The sequence below is a fragment of the Scyliorhinus torazame genome, chromosome 16 (assembly GCF_047496885.1).
Source record: "Scyliorhinus torazame isolate Kashiwa2021f chromosome 16, sScyTor2.1, whole genome shotgun sequence".
Taxonomy (NCBI): domain Eukaryota; kingdom Metazoa; phylum Chordata; class Chondrichthyes; order Carcharhiniformes; family Scyliorhinidae; genus Scyliorhinus; species Scyliorhinus torazame.
This window is the reverse complement of record NC_092722.1, coordinates 12,281,213-12,295,268: the sequence shown is the minus strand read 5'-3', so window position 1 is coordinate 12,295,268 and position 14,056 is coordinate 12,281,213. Positions and strand designations below refer to the sequence as shown.

At 48.5% G+C, this 14,056-nt stretch overlaps 1 protein-coding gene across 1 annotated transcript in view; it reads left to right on the top strand.

Moving 5' to 3' along the window:
• noc2l (NOC2-like nucleolar associated transcriptional repressor) overlaps positions 1 to 14,056 on the top strand; it is a 205,497-nt gene that overhangs the window by 31,786 nt on the left and 159,655 nt on the right. The window contains exons 6-8 of the mRNA XM_072477726.1: positions 9,174 to 9,267; positions 11,716 to 11,794; positions 13,387 to 13,497. Coding sequence (XP_072333827.1) covers positions 9,174 to 9,267; positions 11,716 to 11,794; positions 13,387 to 13,497 — 284 coding nt within the window. The remainder of the gene's footprint in view (positions 1 to 9,173; positions 9,268 to 11,715; positions 11,795 to 13,386; positions 13,498 to 14,056) is intronic.

Sequence of the window (14,056 nt, the reverse complement as noted above, 5' to 3'; positions counted from 1 at the left end):
CTGTGCCTTATGGTCTAAATTTCATAGAATGTACAGTGCAGAAGGAGGCCATTCGGCCCATCGAGTCTGCACCGGCTCTTGGAAAGAGCACCCTACCCAAGCCCACTCCACCCTATCACCATAACCCAGTAACCCCACTCAACCAACACTAAGGGCAATTTTGGACACTAAGGTCAATTTATCATGGCCAATACACCTAACCTGCACATCTTTGGACTGTGGGAGGAAACCGGAGTACCCGGAGGAAACCCACACAGACACGGGGAGAACGTGCAGACTCCGCACAGACAGTGACCCAGCCGGGAATCAAACCTGGGACCCTGGAGCTGTGAAGCAATTGTGCTAACTACTATGCTACCGTGCTGCCCTTAAAGGGAAGTTGTTTGCCCTACGCAAGGTTATGTTTCATATCCGATACTTTTAAAACATTTTTATTCTCCTTTTTCACATTTTCTCCCAAGTTTGCACCAACAATAAACAATAATCAGTAACAAATATGTCAATCCCCATATCAATAACAACAATTCCATCCTCCCACCAAACCACAAACATTAGCCCGCATGTTCACACAAACAAATGACAAAAAAGAATCAGGGATCACCCATAGTCGCCATTAACACACACAGCCCCCCTCCCCCAACCCTCCCACCCAAGGGCCCCAACTAATATTCGATGTTATCCAGTTTTTGAAAGTGCATAATGAATAATGCCCATGAATTGTAGAACCCCTCCTCCATATCCTGTCCCAACTCTTCCTCCCACTTTGCTTTGATCCCTTCCAGTGGTGCATTCTCCTCTTCCAAAATAGCTCCGTAAACCACTGACACTACCCCCTTCTCCAGTCCCCCTGTCGTCAGCACCTCCTCCAGCAATGTGGAGGCAGGCTCCACCGGGAAGCTCTGTATATCCTTTCTGGCAAAATCTCGAACCTGCATGTATCTAAACATTTACAGATTCGATACTTAATAGACATGACTCCCAATATTGCTGAATACATCGACATAGATGTAATCCCAGTGCATGTTACATGCATCAGTGTAGGAATTTTTATTTTCCTCTCTTCTGTGAAGAAAAACTATTTTATGAGACTTTTGTACGAGTTAAACGCCGCAATTTAAAACAAAACAGTGTGGAGAACCTAGAAACCGACGTGAAGTCGTATAGACGCTCGCATGGGTGAAAATGGATTCCTTCGCTCTGTTTCTAGAATTGATGAAAAATCATTCCAGCTGCCTAATCAGATATTACCAACTGGGTGGCACTTACCTGCTTCACAAATCCGTAGTCATTACCAAAATGGAGCTGAACTACATTGCCCTTCACCGAAGCAGTTGAGTACCATTTGGAAAAGGGGCATAGTTTAGCGATGCATGTGACCTGGAGCCTGCTCACGGTCCTTGCCCTTTTTGTATTCTGGCTTTGCTGCTCATTCCTCTCCGTCCAGAAATAGTCGTTTTTGCCAGCCCGTTGGCTAGAATAAGAAGGGGCGAAGGGAGCGAGGTTTCGTTCAACTGTCCGCCAATCTGCCGGATCTGTCCGGCCCAGAGTTCTTTGACCCGGGTCGCTGCTTGCACTCGTTTTTACTTTCGACCCTATAGTGTAACCTACGTTGCAGTGAATCCATCTCCAAGTATTGCATTGGCTATAAGGCGCTATGGGATGTCACAAGCCTGTGAGCGGTGCTGTATAAATGCACGACCGTGCTCGCTTTTGTTTCCCGCTCTTGACTTACAAAAGCTGAAATGTGTGAATTGCATGCCAGAAACAAAGCATAGAAATAAAGACTTTCAAAGCCAGTAACTAAAAGGGAAGAAGATGCTGACTGACTTGCGGTGCACCCTGGATTTTATAAACCTTTATTACACCCGCGTGCTCCCAGTTACATGTGGAAATCTGTATGGTTTCCGGTGACAGGAATGTACTGAGTAGCTGCACATCAGGTGGCTCTCCTCCTACGAACCCACAAATAGGCTCTTTCACCCGAAATAGCCGCTAATACGAAGGAAAAAATATCCCCTCACGTCAACCCACATCAGCACGAAGGGAGATGTCGAACAACAGCCTCTCCAGAGGCCGTGTAGAAACAAGAGGTGGAAAAAGCCAGGGGAAGCAAATGGCTAAGCCGGCAGATACAAGAGGCGATGAAACTCGGGCCTTGCCAAAGTGAGAAGGACTAGCCCACCGTGCAAGGAGGTCCACCGCCCCCCCTCACCAGGGGATGGTTGGAGGTTGTTTCTCTCCAGGGAACTGAGAGAACACAAGCGAGGAGACGATAACCGATGTCCAGCCTCCCTCTAGACAAGGCGGAGAGGCGATTGGGAGACCAGGAAAGCACCTTGGAAGAGGCCACAACAGACAAAAGCAATCGGATCGCCGTCCTGGAAAAGGAAATATCAACGTTGGTTGCGACGCAGGGCAGCCTGAGAGGAAGGATTGAGGATCAGGAAAACCGATTGAGGTGCCCAAACCTACGGATTGTGGGTCTGCTGGAGGGGACCGACGGCAGGAGCCCCAACGACTGTGGTCTAAATGCTGGGTAATCTGGTGGGATGGGATAGCTTCCCTTCTACCAGGGGCTGTACACCTTCGAGCCCCCAGTAGGGGACGTTGGGATGAAGCAGTTCCTCAATGGATTGGACATGCCAGTTGTTGGGGAAGATAGAAAACAGTGGCTGGAAGCACCATTAGAACTGGGAGAAGTCATGGAGAGCACCAACTCGAGGCAGGGAAGGCCGGGACCAGAAGAATTCCCAGTGGACTTCTACAAAAAACATTTGCGACGGCACTGGCCCCGCACCTGAGGGAGATGTTCACAGACTCGCTGGCGTGGGGCAACCTGCCACCTACACTAGTACAAATCTCAATCTCGCTGATACCCACGAAAGGCGAAGACCCAACCGGATGCGCTTCCTACAGACCCAATGTAGACTCAGAAATACTGGCCAAGATCCCAACCAGGAGACTGGAGGACTGCGTACCAGAGGTGGTAGCAGAAGACCAAACCGGCTTAGTCAAGGTAGACCGCCAACATCGAACAGCAGTCGCCTGCTGAACGTGATCATGACCCCTTCCGGGGAGAGAATACCTGGGCCTAGAAAAGGCCTTCGACAGAGAGTCGAATGGAAGTACCTCATAGAGGCCCTGGAGCAGTTCGAGCTTGGAGCAGGGTTCACCGCCTGGGTGAAGCTCCTGTTTAGCACTCCCACACTGAGCGTACGGACAAATACCACCAGCTCGAAGTACTTCCACCTGCACAGAGACACAAGGCAGGGATGCCCGTTGTCCCCGCTGCTGTTCGCTCTACCGATCGAACCACTAGCAATCGCGCTCAGGGCGGCAAAGAACTGGAAGGGGATCCGGAGAGGAGACAAGAGAGCCCAGAGTCTCGCTCTGTGAGGATGGCCTGCTCCTCTACATCTCAGACCCACAAAGCGGCATGGAAGGAAGCCTTCTCGGGCTACAAACTCTACCTGGGCAAAAGTGAGATCTTCCCGGTGAACCCACAAGGGGGAGGGGCAGAGCTGGAGGGACTGCCATTTAAACAGGCCCGACTACAAGTTCGGCTACCTGGGGATCCAAATCGCTCATGGCTGGACAGGGATCCACAATTAGAACCAGACGATCAGGATGAACGTACTGCCCAGGTTCCTCTTCCTGTTCAGATCCTTCCCGATCAACATCCCCCAAGGCCGACTTCAACTCATTAGAAAAATTGAGTTTTTGTGTGGGACTTCTACACATACATCAGACTGACAACAATTGAGGAACAAACCGAGAAGTTCCAGTTGACGGGGAAATGAACTAAGATGTATGCAGGTCAAAATGTCTTGCATAGGGAATCAAGGACATACCCATGATCGCCGCGACAGTCGTTAGACTACCTACTTACTGGACATGGAAATTTTAGGGAGGGTGAACTGTGGTGACCTGTATGGGCGGGCGACGAATAGGAAAGGCAAGCACACAACTGGACGAGACGAGAAAAATGGGAGGAGCACCTAGGGTTTGAAATAGGGTGGGGAGGGGACTCTGGAGTGAAGCACTGCTTTGGGTCAGCTTCACTTCCACTTGTGCGAGGCTAAGCCTAATGCAGCAGAAAGTGTTAAAAAGCTCACTTAACTAGAACACGAATGAACAGGTTCTTCCCAGAGGCGGAGGATAAATGCGAACGGTGCCAAGGAGGTGCCAACCACTCCCACATGTTCTGGTCTTGCCCCAGACTTGTCGGATTCTGGACAGCCTTCTTTGAGGTAATGTCCAAAGTGAGGGTGGAGTCTTGCCCGAGAATGTCAGTCTTCGGGGTATCGGAGCAGCCAGATTTCCTCATGGGGAGTTGGGCCGACACCCTTGCGTTTGCCTCCCTAATCGCCCGCCGGAGAATCCTGCTCGGGTGGCGGTCAGCAGCACCACCCAAAGCTGCAGACTGGCTGTCTGACCTATCGGAATTTCTCCAGATGGAGAAAATTAAATTGCCCATCCGTTTAGTGGAAGCCATTCACCCAGTTCTTCCAAGACCTTGTTTGCAGTCAACAGCCAGTAAGCCAGAGGGAGTTGAAAGCCATGACGCAACAATGAACGCAAACGAAAGGGAGGGGGGCGGGAAACAAAGAAGCATGGAGCCCAACAATGCTCGGCAGATAACAAAATACACGGCGTCACGCCAACTGAACAGGAGCAAGATATAAGAACTGGAGAGGGAAGAGGGCATGCTAGATGAATAGAAGGGGAGGAGGGTCAGCAAGAAAAGGGGGAGAGGAAGGTTGGGGACCCGGCTGGAAGTAAGCACCTACCGGAGAACGCAAAAAGCTGCAACCGTTGTAAATAACGAAAGACAACCGATGTGTATATATTTTTGTTTGTGATGTATGTTCACGACTACCTTTGTTTTGCATAACATGAAAAATCCTTAATATAAACATTTTTAAAAAGAAAAAAATGTGTATGGTGATTTTTATTGAGGTATATAACTTACCAGACCCCCCCCCCCCGGAGCCAGCAGCTGTCCACCTGACAAATATCTCACCGTACACCGATGGGTCTGCAGGCATTTTCTCTCAGATGCTAAATGGTGGCGTTGGAGAGCAACAGCTTGTTTTTTTATTGTTTGGGGGGATGTGGTTGCAAGGAGACCAACAATGGGGACATCTCCATGCAGCTATTGCTGTAAGCACCATATTAAGTTGTTTAGTTAATATAAAGGTGATTACAGATTTAGTGTTAAGCACTTTGCGTTGCATTTTATGTCCTTTAATTTTTAAACTGACATCCATTAAATCTATATATAACTTGCAAAGTGAAATTTGACCCAGACCCTGAAGATTAAAGATGAGAGAAGCAGTTTATGCTTCGCTCCCCTTTCCAATCGATGTGAATAAGGGTGGAATATCAATATCTAATTATGCCAGTAATATAGATACACACTCCACCTAAATCATAGGTTCTTATCCTGCACGTCTAACTTTCAGGCTTTATTGAGGTCACTACTGGCTTGTTTACACTTCCTTATGCTAGCTCGCGTGGAATTAAAGCCAACTCCTATTCAATTGATTTTTGGTCTGATTTGTAACAATCGGATAAAACCAGAGACCGAAGATTCAAAACAATCTTTTGAGGTCATAAGTCCGAGGGACTCCGTTTACAGGAAGCACAGGTTAGTTAGCTTTTCACAAGGCAGTATTGCAGAGGCATATTTGCAACAATAAATGTTGAACTTGAAGAAAACATGTCCTTCCCCATATCTGTTGTCACCATTTGGTCCTTTAGACCTGTTTGATCCTTAAAAATGCATGTTGGCAGGTTATTTAGGACATTTTTTCCAAATGAATTACTCTCTCGTCCTTCCAGCATTTCTCTTTATTTAAATAATTCAGTTTGCCGTAGACCCATTGAAGTTCAACATGGATTGAGGACATTCGGCCCTTCTTGTCTACGCGATGCTTTGTGCTAGAACTGTACAAAACTAAACCTTCTGTGAGGTGCCTTGTCTAATGTCTTCTGGAAGTCCGAATACAGCACATCTACTGGTTCCCCTCTATCCACTGTGGTTGAGGCTTCCTCGAAAAAAATCTAAATTAGTCAGACACTATTTCCCTTTCGTGAAGCCATGCTGACTCTGCTTGATGCGATTGACATTCCAAATATGCTGCTATCCCTTAATTGATTCCAACATTTTCCCAACAATAGATATTAGGCTAATCGGCCTATACTTACCCACTCTTTGCCTCTCTTTTTTGAATGGGGTGTACATTGGCAGTTTTCCTATCTTCCCATACTTCTCCAGAAGGCTTATAGTTTTATAGAAGAAACATTGTCACGAGAAACCATGTAGCACCTTGACTTGGATATACGTTGAGCACCATCATTGTTGGGACAGTACCCTGGCTTCCTCCATCTAAGTACCACCACTATGGGGAGTGCAGTGATCCAAGGGGAAGGCCCTCCACCACCACTTCAAGGCATCCTGGGGTCAGTAATGAATGTTGTAATTAGCAATGACCTCCACATCCCATGAACTAATTAAAAAAATATCTGTACAGATGCAATACCCTGACTCTACCTCCGAACAACCTAATGTACTAATGTGAGGATTGTTCCCTTCCTGCAATAACCCTCGTGTAGCTTCTCTGACTTGAGATTGCCAAGGTATCATTTGTTGTGTTTGTTTATTCCGTCTTAAGGTGTGGGCAGAGCTGGCATGGTCAGCATTTATTGCCCAGTCCTTGTAACCCATGACAAGGTGGTGGGCCACCGTTTTGAACAGCTCTAGTCCGTGGGGTGAAGGTGCACCTGCAGTGCCGCTGGGCATTGCCAATGTTCTAACAAAGCAATGTTGAAGGAACGACGTAGCGTGTCCAAATTGGGTTGGTGTGTGACTGAACCGCATCAAACCTCCGTTCAACTTCTTGTATATTCTTGCCGTTCTGCCTTCTCTGATTCTTGGTCCCATATTGTCTTTTAATTATTGGTAAAGTAATTGACAATCCTCTCCTTGAATTCTGTTCCATTTGAATCGCTCCCATTTGCTCTATTTGCATGTGTTAAGACATAACACAGAGCTGGGATATTGAGGCGGGTGACCTACGTCGCACTGCGATAGCGCTGAATGACAAAATCCTCTTTCTCTGAAAATGTTCCCTGCTCCTGAGGATAAATCCCCAACAATTCATGCTGAATTTTTGAGTCCTTTACGACCTATTCTGGTCCCCACAGGGGGCCAGCACGGCGCTGGAGTGGTTCGCGCCGCTCCAGCGTCCTTACGTGGCACCAAATGGGCGCCGTGCCAACCTGCGCATGCGCAGTCGGGGCAGCCCAATCCTGCGCATTGGCGGGGAACGTCTTACGCACGCCGGCCCCTCACCAACATGGAGCCGGTGTTGGGGCCGCGCGCGGAAGGAGGTAGGCCCGTGGGGGAGAGGCCAGCCCGCCGATCGGTGGGCCTCAATCGCGGGCCAGACCCCATCGGAGGCCACCCTGGTGAAGGAGCCCCCTCCCTCCACCACAGGCTGCTCCCCCAGCGTTCCCGCAGAGGTCCCGCCGGCAGCGACCAGGGGTTGTTGGCGCCGTCGGGAACCTGACGTATCGTAGCGGCCGCTCGGCCCACCCGGGCCAGAGAATTGCCGCTCACCGGTTCTCCGAGCGGCCACGCGCAAAGCGCGCGCCGCTGGTTTCCGGGGGGGGGGAGAAACGCGTCCAGGGGTCGGGACGGCGTGGCGTGATTCGCGCGCCGCCCCAGCGATTCTCCCACCCGGCGTGGGGGGGGGGGGGGGGGGGGGGGGAGAGAATAGCGCCTTGCGTGTCCCATGGTGGTACTATCTCCGCGCCAAACACTAAATCATGAATTAAAAACAGGAAGTGCCGGATAAACTCAGCGGGTCGGGCAATGTCTATGGAGAGAGAAAACGAGTTAACGTTTTGAGTTGGTGCAACTCTTCCACAGAACTGAACTGAAGAGAAATGGAAATGTGATGAATTATATAGTTGGAGAGGGGGTTGGGGCAGAATGGATGGTGAGGGATGGTTCGGAGCCAAGGAGAGATTGACAAATGGTCGCATTGAGGGTTGAAGAAGTGATGATGGCGGCTTTGAGGTAAGATAGCAGAATGAGTTAACAGGAGAACAAATTTCAGTGCTGAGTGGAAGCATAATGGAGAAACATGGGATAGATGGCCGTGAATATTTTGCCGCGACGTATTAACCGTTTTGCGATAAATGAAATGCAAAACTCTACACCCTGCGTTCCCTGTGACTTAGCTGTCACCAAACCGCTGGTCCTGACTACTACTGTGCATTCCTGTTAGAAAGAAGCGTGGAACAAACGTTGGGGGGGACGGTTACAGAGACGGTCTTTGCTGAGTTTAGAGAGAGCGAGAGAACGCAGGGGTGGCTTCAGACTGGAAACTAGTACTGTGTGGACCAGCTGTCAGTTCTAGAAATTGTCTTGTGCGATCGGGCAAATGTCTTTTTTTTTAAATTTAGAGTATCCAATTAATTTTATCCCATTAAGGGGCAATTTAGCGTGGCCAATCCACCTAGCCAGCACATCTTTGGGTTGTGAGGGCGAAACCCACGCAGACACGGGGAGAATGTGCAAACTCCACACGGACAGTGACCCAGAGCCGGGATCGAACCTGGGACCTCGGCGCCGTGAGGCAGCAGGGCTAACCCACTGCGCCACTGTGCTGCCCTCAAATGTCATTTCTTGATCTCGAATAGCAATTTGTCTGGATTACCTATTCCAAACAATCTGATTTTCATCAACTGGACGTTGCTCGTTCTGATCCCTCTTGTGAGAACTCGGCGCCAGTTTCGACTGCACTGCCAAAGATTATTGCTCAAATATTCATTTCAATCAATGCACGTCTGCTTGCGAATCGGTGATGCACAAATAGATTATTATAGACGGGAAGCTGGAGAGGTATTCGAGAACACAAAACATAAAAGAACCTGCAGAACGAGAAAAGCCTTTTTGCACGATTGTGTGGTGTGGCAGAACGATATATTTGAAAAATATTTTTCTCCTCCCAAAGATTTACACGACAGATAAATCCACTCGATGGACCTGCGAACGAAAGGCTGTTCAGGCCCTTGGTTAAAGAACTGGGACTCCCAGTAAAACTAAAATTGGCAGTGTTCTCTCCAAGGAAATAACTTGAGTGTCCCATCTTCTTTTGCAGTCTTCAACAGCCTGGTGTCGTTCTGCATCCGAGATCTCTTCTTAGCCCTGCAGAAACTCCTACAATTAAAACCAGGGGAGACCGGAAAAAGTAAGTATTAAACTCCATTTATAATATTGAGGCGCAGTCGTATTTCCTATAAATGTTAATCATAACGGCCAGGGGATTTGTCGGCCTTTGTTATTGATCCACGATGTACTTTCTCTTTGTGCGTACCAGATTGAGATAATCTCTCGTTCCTTTTTTCTGCAAGTCTCCTTAAAGGCAGCAACCCGGATCATTGTTTCAAGGCAACCACTCCTGGATTATTGTTTGAATTTCAGGCCCACTTTTCTCCCCTTCAGCCACCCAACAGCGGGCAGCGAGGCTGGAGGACGTCCTCGTCTCTCTTTTTTGCTTTTTGCGTTCAGTTATGTCTTGGACATCTCTCTCTCTCTCTCTCTCTCTTCTCCCCCCCATCGCCGTTTATTGTACGATAAGCAAAATACTGCGAATGCTGGAATCTGAAACGAGGGACAACAAAACGTTGAATAGCTTTAGACTGCGGCCTTTATCACCCGTCTTAAACCCTTTTTCCCCTCCATATCCCATATTTCTCTCTTGTTCTTAAGGTTGCCACATCTTGTCGCAATATCTCCCAGCTACAGAATAATAATCTTTTATTGTTACAAGTATGAAGTTACTGTGAAAGGCCCCTAATCGCCACATTCCGACGCCTGTTCGGGGAGGCCGGTACGGAAATTGAATCCGCGCTGCTGGCATTGTTCCTCATTACAAGCCAGCTGTCTAGCCCACTGAGCTAAACCGGCCCATAATATCCAACACACCTCTCCCTTTCTTCCGTTCTAACGAGTCAGGTGGATGTGAAACAATTATCCTGCGAGGAGAGTTTGCGGAGGACTGGGCGTGGTGTTCTCCAGCGTTTAGCAGAATTAACAAACTCTTACAGCGTAGATGCTGGAAGGATGTTTCCTCAGGCTGGGGCGGGGTGGGGCGATTGGGGGGGGAGGGGGTCAAGAACCAGGTGACGCCATCTCAGAATAATGGGTCGGCCGTTTTCGACTAGGATGAGGAGGCTTTTTCTTCAGTCGGAGGGTGGTGAGTATTTGGATTCCTCTACCCCAGAGGGCCATTGAGTGTGTTCACCTCGGAGATTGATAGATCTCCATCAAGGGGATATTGCAGGAAAGTGACGTGGAGGTAGAAAATCAGCCATGATCCAGTTGGACAGCAGAGTGGGCTCGAGGGACCAAATGGCCGACTCCTCCTATGGTCCTGTTCTGATTGGTGCCCACCATGCAAAGGCCACAATTGACTGTGTTTGTGCGTCCTGCTTGGATAGTGAATGGTACCAAGGGGGCTGGAATTCCAGCGTCACTGGATATGACATTGGCACATTGACTGTATCGGTTCTGGATCAACATTACGGGAATCACAGTCTGTCAGGAGCTCTCTGTAGCAGAAACCAGGATTGATTTTTATCAGACTAAAATACAATAAATATAATTCCTATGAAGGCCTGAAATATATGTTGTAAGAGCCTCGATGAATCATTGATTGAACAATTGACTGCTCACCAAAGTTACTTCAGCAACACCTCCCAAACTGTAGCCGTTAGTGCTTCAAAGGGCAAACCCCACAGATGCATAGGGACATCGTCCCCAGCAAGTTCCCCGTCAAGTCGCGCGCCATCCTGACTCGGAAACATCTCGCCATTCCTCCAACGTCGGTGATCAAAATCTTGGAACCTGCTACCTAACAGCGCAGTGGGTTTGCCTACATCACGTAGACTATCGGACGTTTGACAAGGCGGCTTCACCGCCACCTTCTCAAAGGCATTTTGGAATTGGCGATAAAATGCTGGCCAAAGCCAGCGGTGCTTGCATTCCCAAGAGTCGACACAGTAAAGGAAACCAAATCTCCGTCCGTCGGGCACTAGTGAAGCTCACGTGACTGCCGGGGGAAGTGAACGTTCCGGAGTTCTTGCTGCGTTACACGGGAGCAGCTATTGGAAGACACGTAAGGCCTCCCTCCGTTGACTGGACGTTATGTGTCTCCACACTGAGACTTCACAGCATCGCTGCGACACAGAAAACATTTTATGGAGTGGATTTCGGGAAATAAATTTAATTGAGCACCCACGTGGATCTCGGGATTTCCAGCGCCATCCCCCACCCAAATTTAAAACTCAAAGTGGCATCAGGAAGTCCGTCTCCCTGGACAGAAAGGAAACAATCGGACAATATGAAAGCATCTGTAGGGTGACCATTGTGATGTGATTTGGGTAGTCGTCAATTTTTGTGCGTGCGTTGAATGATGAAGAGGAACTACAACACCACCAAAGGGTAGCAACCTGAAACTTAGTATACCGTGTGTGGCGATTTTGGGTGGCGGGGGCTTGGGGCAGAGGGAGTGTGCCTGTACACGTTAGCCATTGTGTTTGATACACCATTACTTGCAGCTTCAGCTGTTGACCAAGCGGCTGTGCGATCGGTGTAAATGTCGTGTTACCCCTAAAAAGGGCTTCTTGTCTGTTTCCCAGGTTATTGCTGCCTTCCAGTAGCCATCGATGGCCAAAGGTGCGACCGGATATAAATACGTACTTGGCTGGCCTTGTTCAGGTATGTGAAGAAAATGAATTTGGGATTGTACATTTTAAAATTTTATTTGAGTGTTTACTGTACAGAAAGAGAGGCTCTTTGGTCCATCGTGTTCTCGGCCGCCAAGCAACTATCAAATCCATTTTCCAGCCCGATGGTGTTTGAGGTGCTCATCTAAATGTTTCTTTAATGTTGAGGGATTCCCCCCCCCCCCTTTATTCAAGCAGAGTTCCGGATTCCCACCACCCTCTGCACCAAAATATTTTTCCTTAAATCCCCCCTAAATTTTCTGCAAATCTATGTATCCGGGCTATTGACCCTCCACTCAGGGAAAAGGCTTCTTCTTGTCTACCCTATCTGTGTCCCTCAATTTGTCCTCACTCAGGTCCTCCTCCACCTCCTCTGCTCTCCGAAGAACAGCCCCAGCCTGACCACTCTTCTCTGCAGAAACTAAACAGGCCCCAGTCCCAGGTGACATCCTGGTGAATCTCCTCTGCACCCTCTCTAGTGCAATCGCATCCTTCCCATTCGAGAAGCATTCCCTCTTTTCAAGCTGTGTTTTGTCAGAAACCTGTTGGTTCCGGAGGTTTCTCCTCCGTTGAGGTAAAATGTGTCACTGAAAGAAAAGGTCGTTAACGGGAGCTGAAGCTCTCGATAATTACAGTGGAAGCTGACGAGTTACAAACTGGAAACTTGCAGTACGGCTTTCCCGAATGTCCTGCAGACATCTTTCAAGTTTTCTTGCCCAGGTTACTCCAACCTGATTTGAAGTCCGCCTGTTGGGTGGGGAAGGCTGCCGCAGAAGGCCGAAATAGTGGAGCTGGCAGGGGGCGGATTTCTTGGGAGAAGGCATCTGGAGGGAAAATATGTTGGTCAAGGAATAAAGGTGGGACGGGGAAGTTCAATATTTGACGTTTTTTACAGACTCGCTTGTTGGGCCAGGAGGAATAATTTCTTTTCCTCTTGGCCCACAAGCAGTGCTGCAAAATTGCTTGCCCGATGGGACTCAGCTCTTCCTGCCTCCTGTTAACCCCCCTGGGTTTCCCGAGGCTAGGGAAACCCAGCTGCCATCGGTTAAAAGCAGAAGCGATGTTGATACACAGAGGTACTTGGCTCCCATGAAAAACCTTTAGTGACTGTCCCACCGGCTGAGAGGGGATTGGCTGGCCACCTCCGTTAAAACCACAAGGTGAGCATGGGTTCGAAATTTTTAGGATTTTAAATTCTCCTCCACCGGGAATTGCTCGAGTGCGGCGGTTAATAAATTTGAATTGGCTCTCTTGACCGCCACAACTCATCAGAGATCAGCAGATCGCACCAATCGCATGGATCAATTATTAAACTGACCTATTGCGTAGGGCAGCAGATGAGAAAGCTAAACAGTTTTGGGTATTTGAACAAATTAAACTGCGGCACAATGAACGAGTGGGTCAACCCCAAGCTCCACGCAGTAAGTGTTCCCTCCCGTTCCACTGCTCTGGCTGATTTGGTTTCCACACGCAGCCTTAGTCACAGCTGGCCTACTTTTCACACGCATCTTCACGACCAGTTCCTCGTAACGTTTGCACAGAACATTCAGACGAAACGCAAACAAGTTTTCTCCCCTTTTTCAGCTGTTGTCGGGTTTGACGGAAACGTCGGTGGTTAGTGCGGTCCTGCGGCACGTCCTTCATTTGATACCTTACTACCTGTGTTTCCCAAAGCACAGCCGCCTGCTCCTGAAGGTAAGCCGAGCGTGATCCCGTTTCGCAGGGAAAATCATTGAAGTTTTGCACACTTTTTAAAAAGAAGAAAAATCCGTGAAGGCTTTGCGGTATTCCGTAAAGGAGGGCGAATCAAGGGAATGTTGATTGGGGTCTTTAACAGACGGGCGGGCCCCCATGGGTTAACGCACTGTTGAACATAAAGTGGACAAATGGAAGTGTACATCAGCACCTGGAAAAGATAGGCTGATGTTTCCGGTGTAAGATTGCTCCTCAGCACTGATATGTCACATCCCCTCAGCCCTGTTTATTTGGTCCATTTGTTTTTCACTGATTTGTTGTTAGGATGTCTGCTCTAGAAATGGTCTTTTTTGTTTCGGGGTATCTGGTGCTTTCATTAAAATCCTAATTTTATGTTGAATTCCTAACAATCGTCTTCACAAAGCAAGAGAATTGAATTTTCCAACCTTTTACCAGTTCCTCCACAGCTACTTTCCCGTACTATGGTACCGTATTAAATGTCTGACTGAATATTTTGGACATTATTTTCTTCCCTGGTCAAGTTACTTAATTCCCCGGC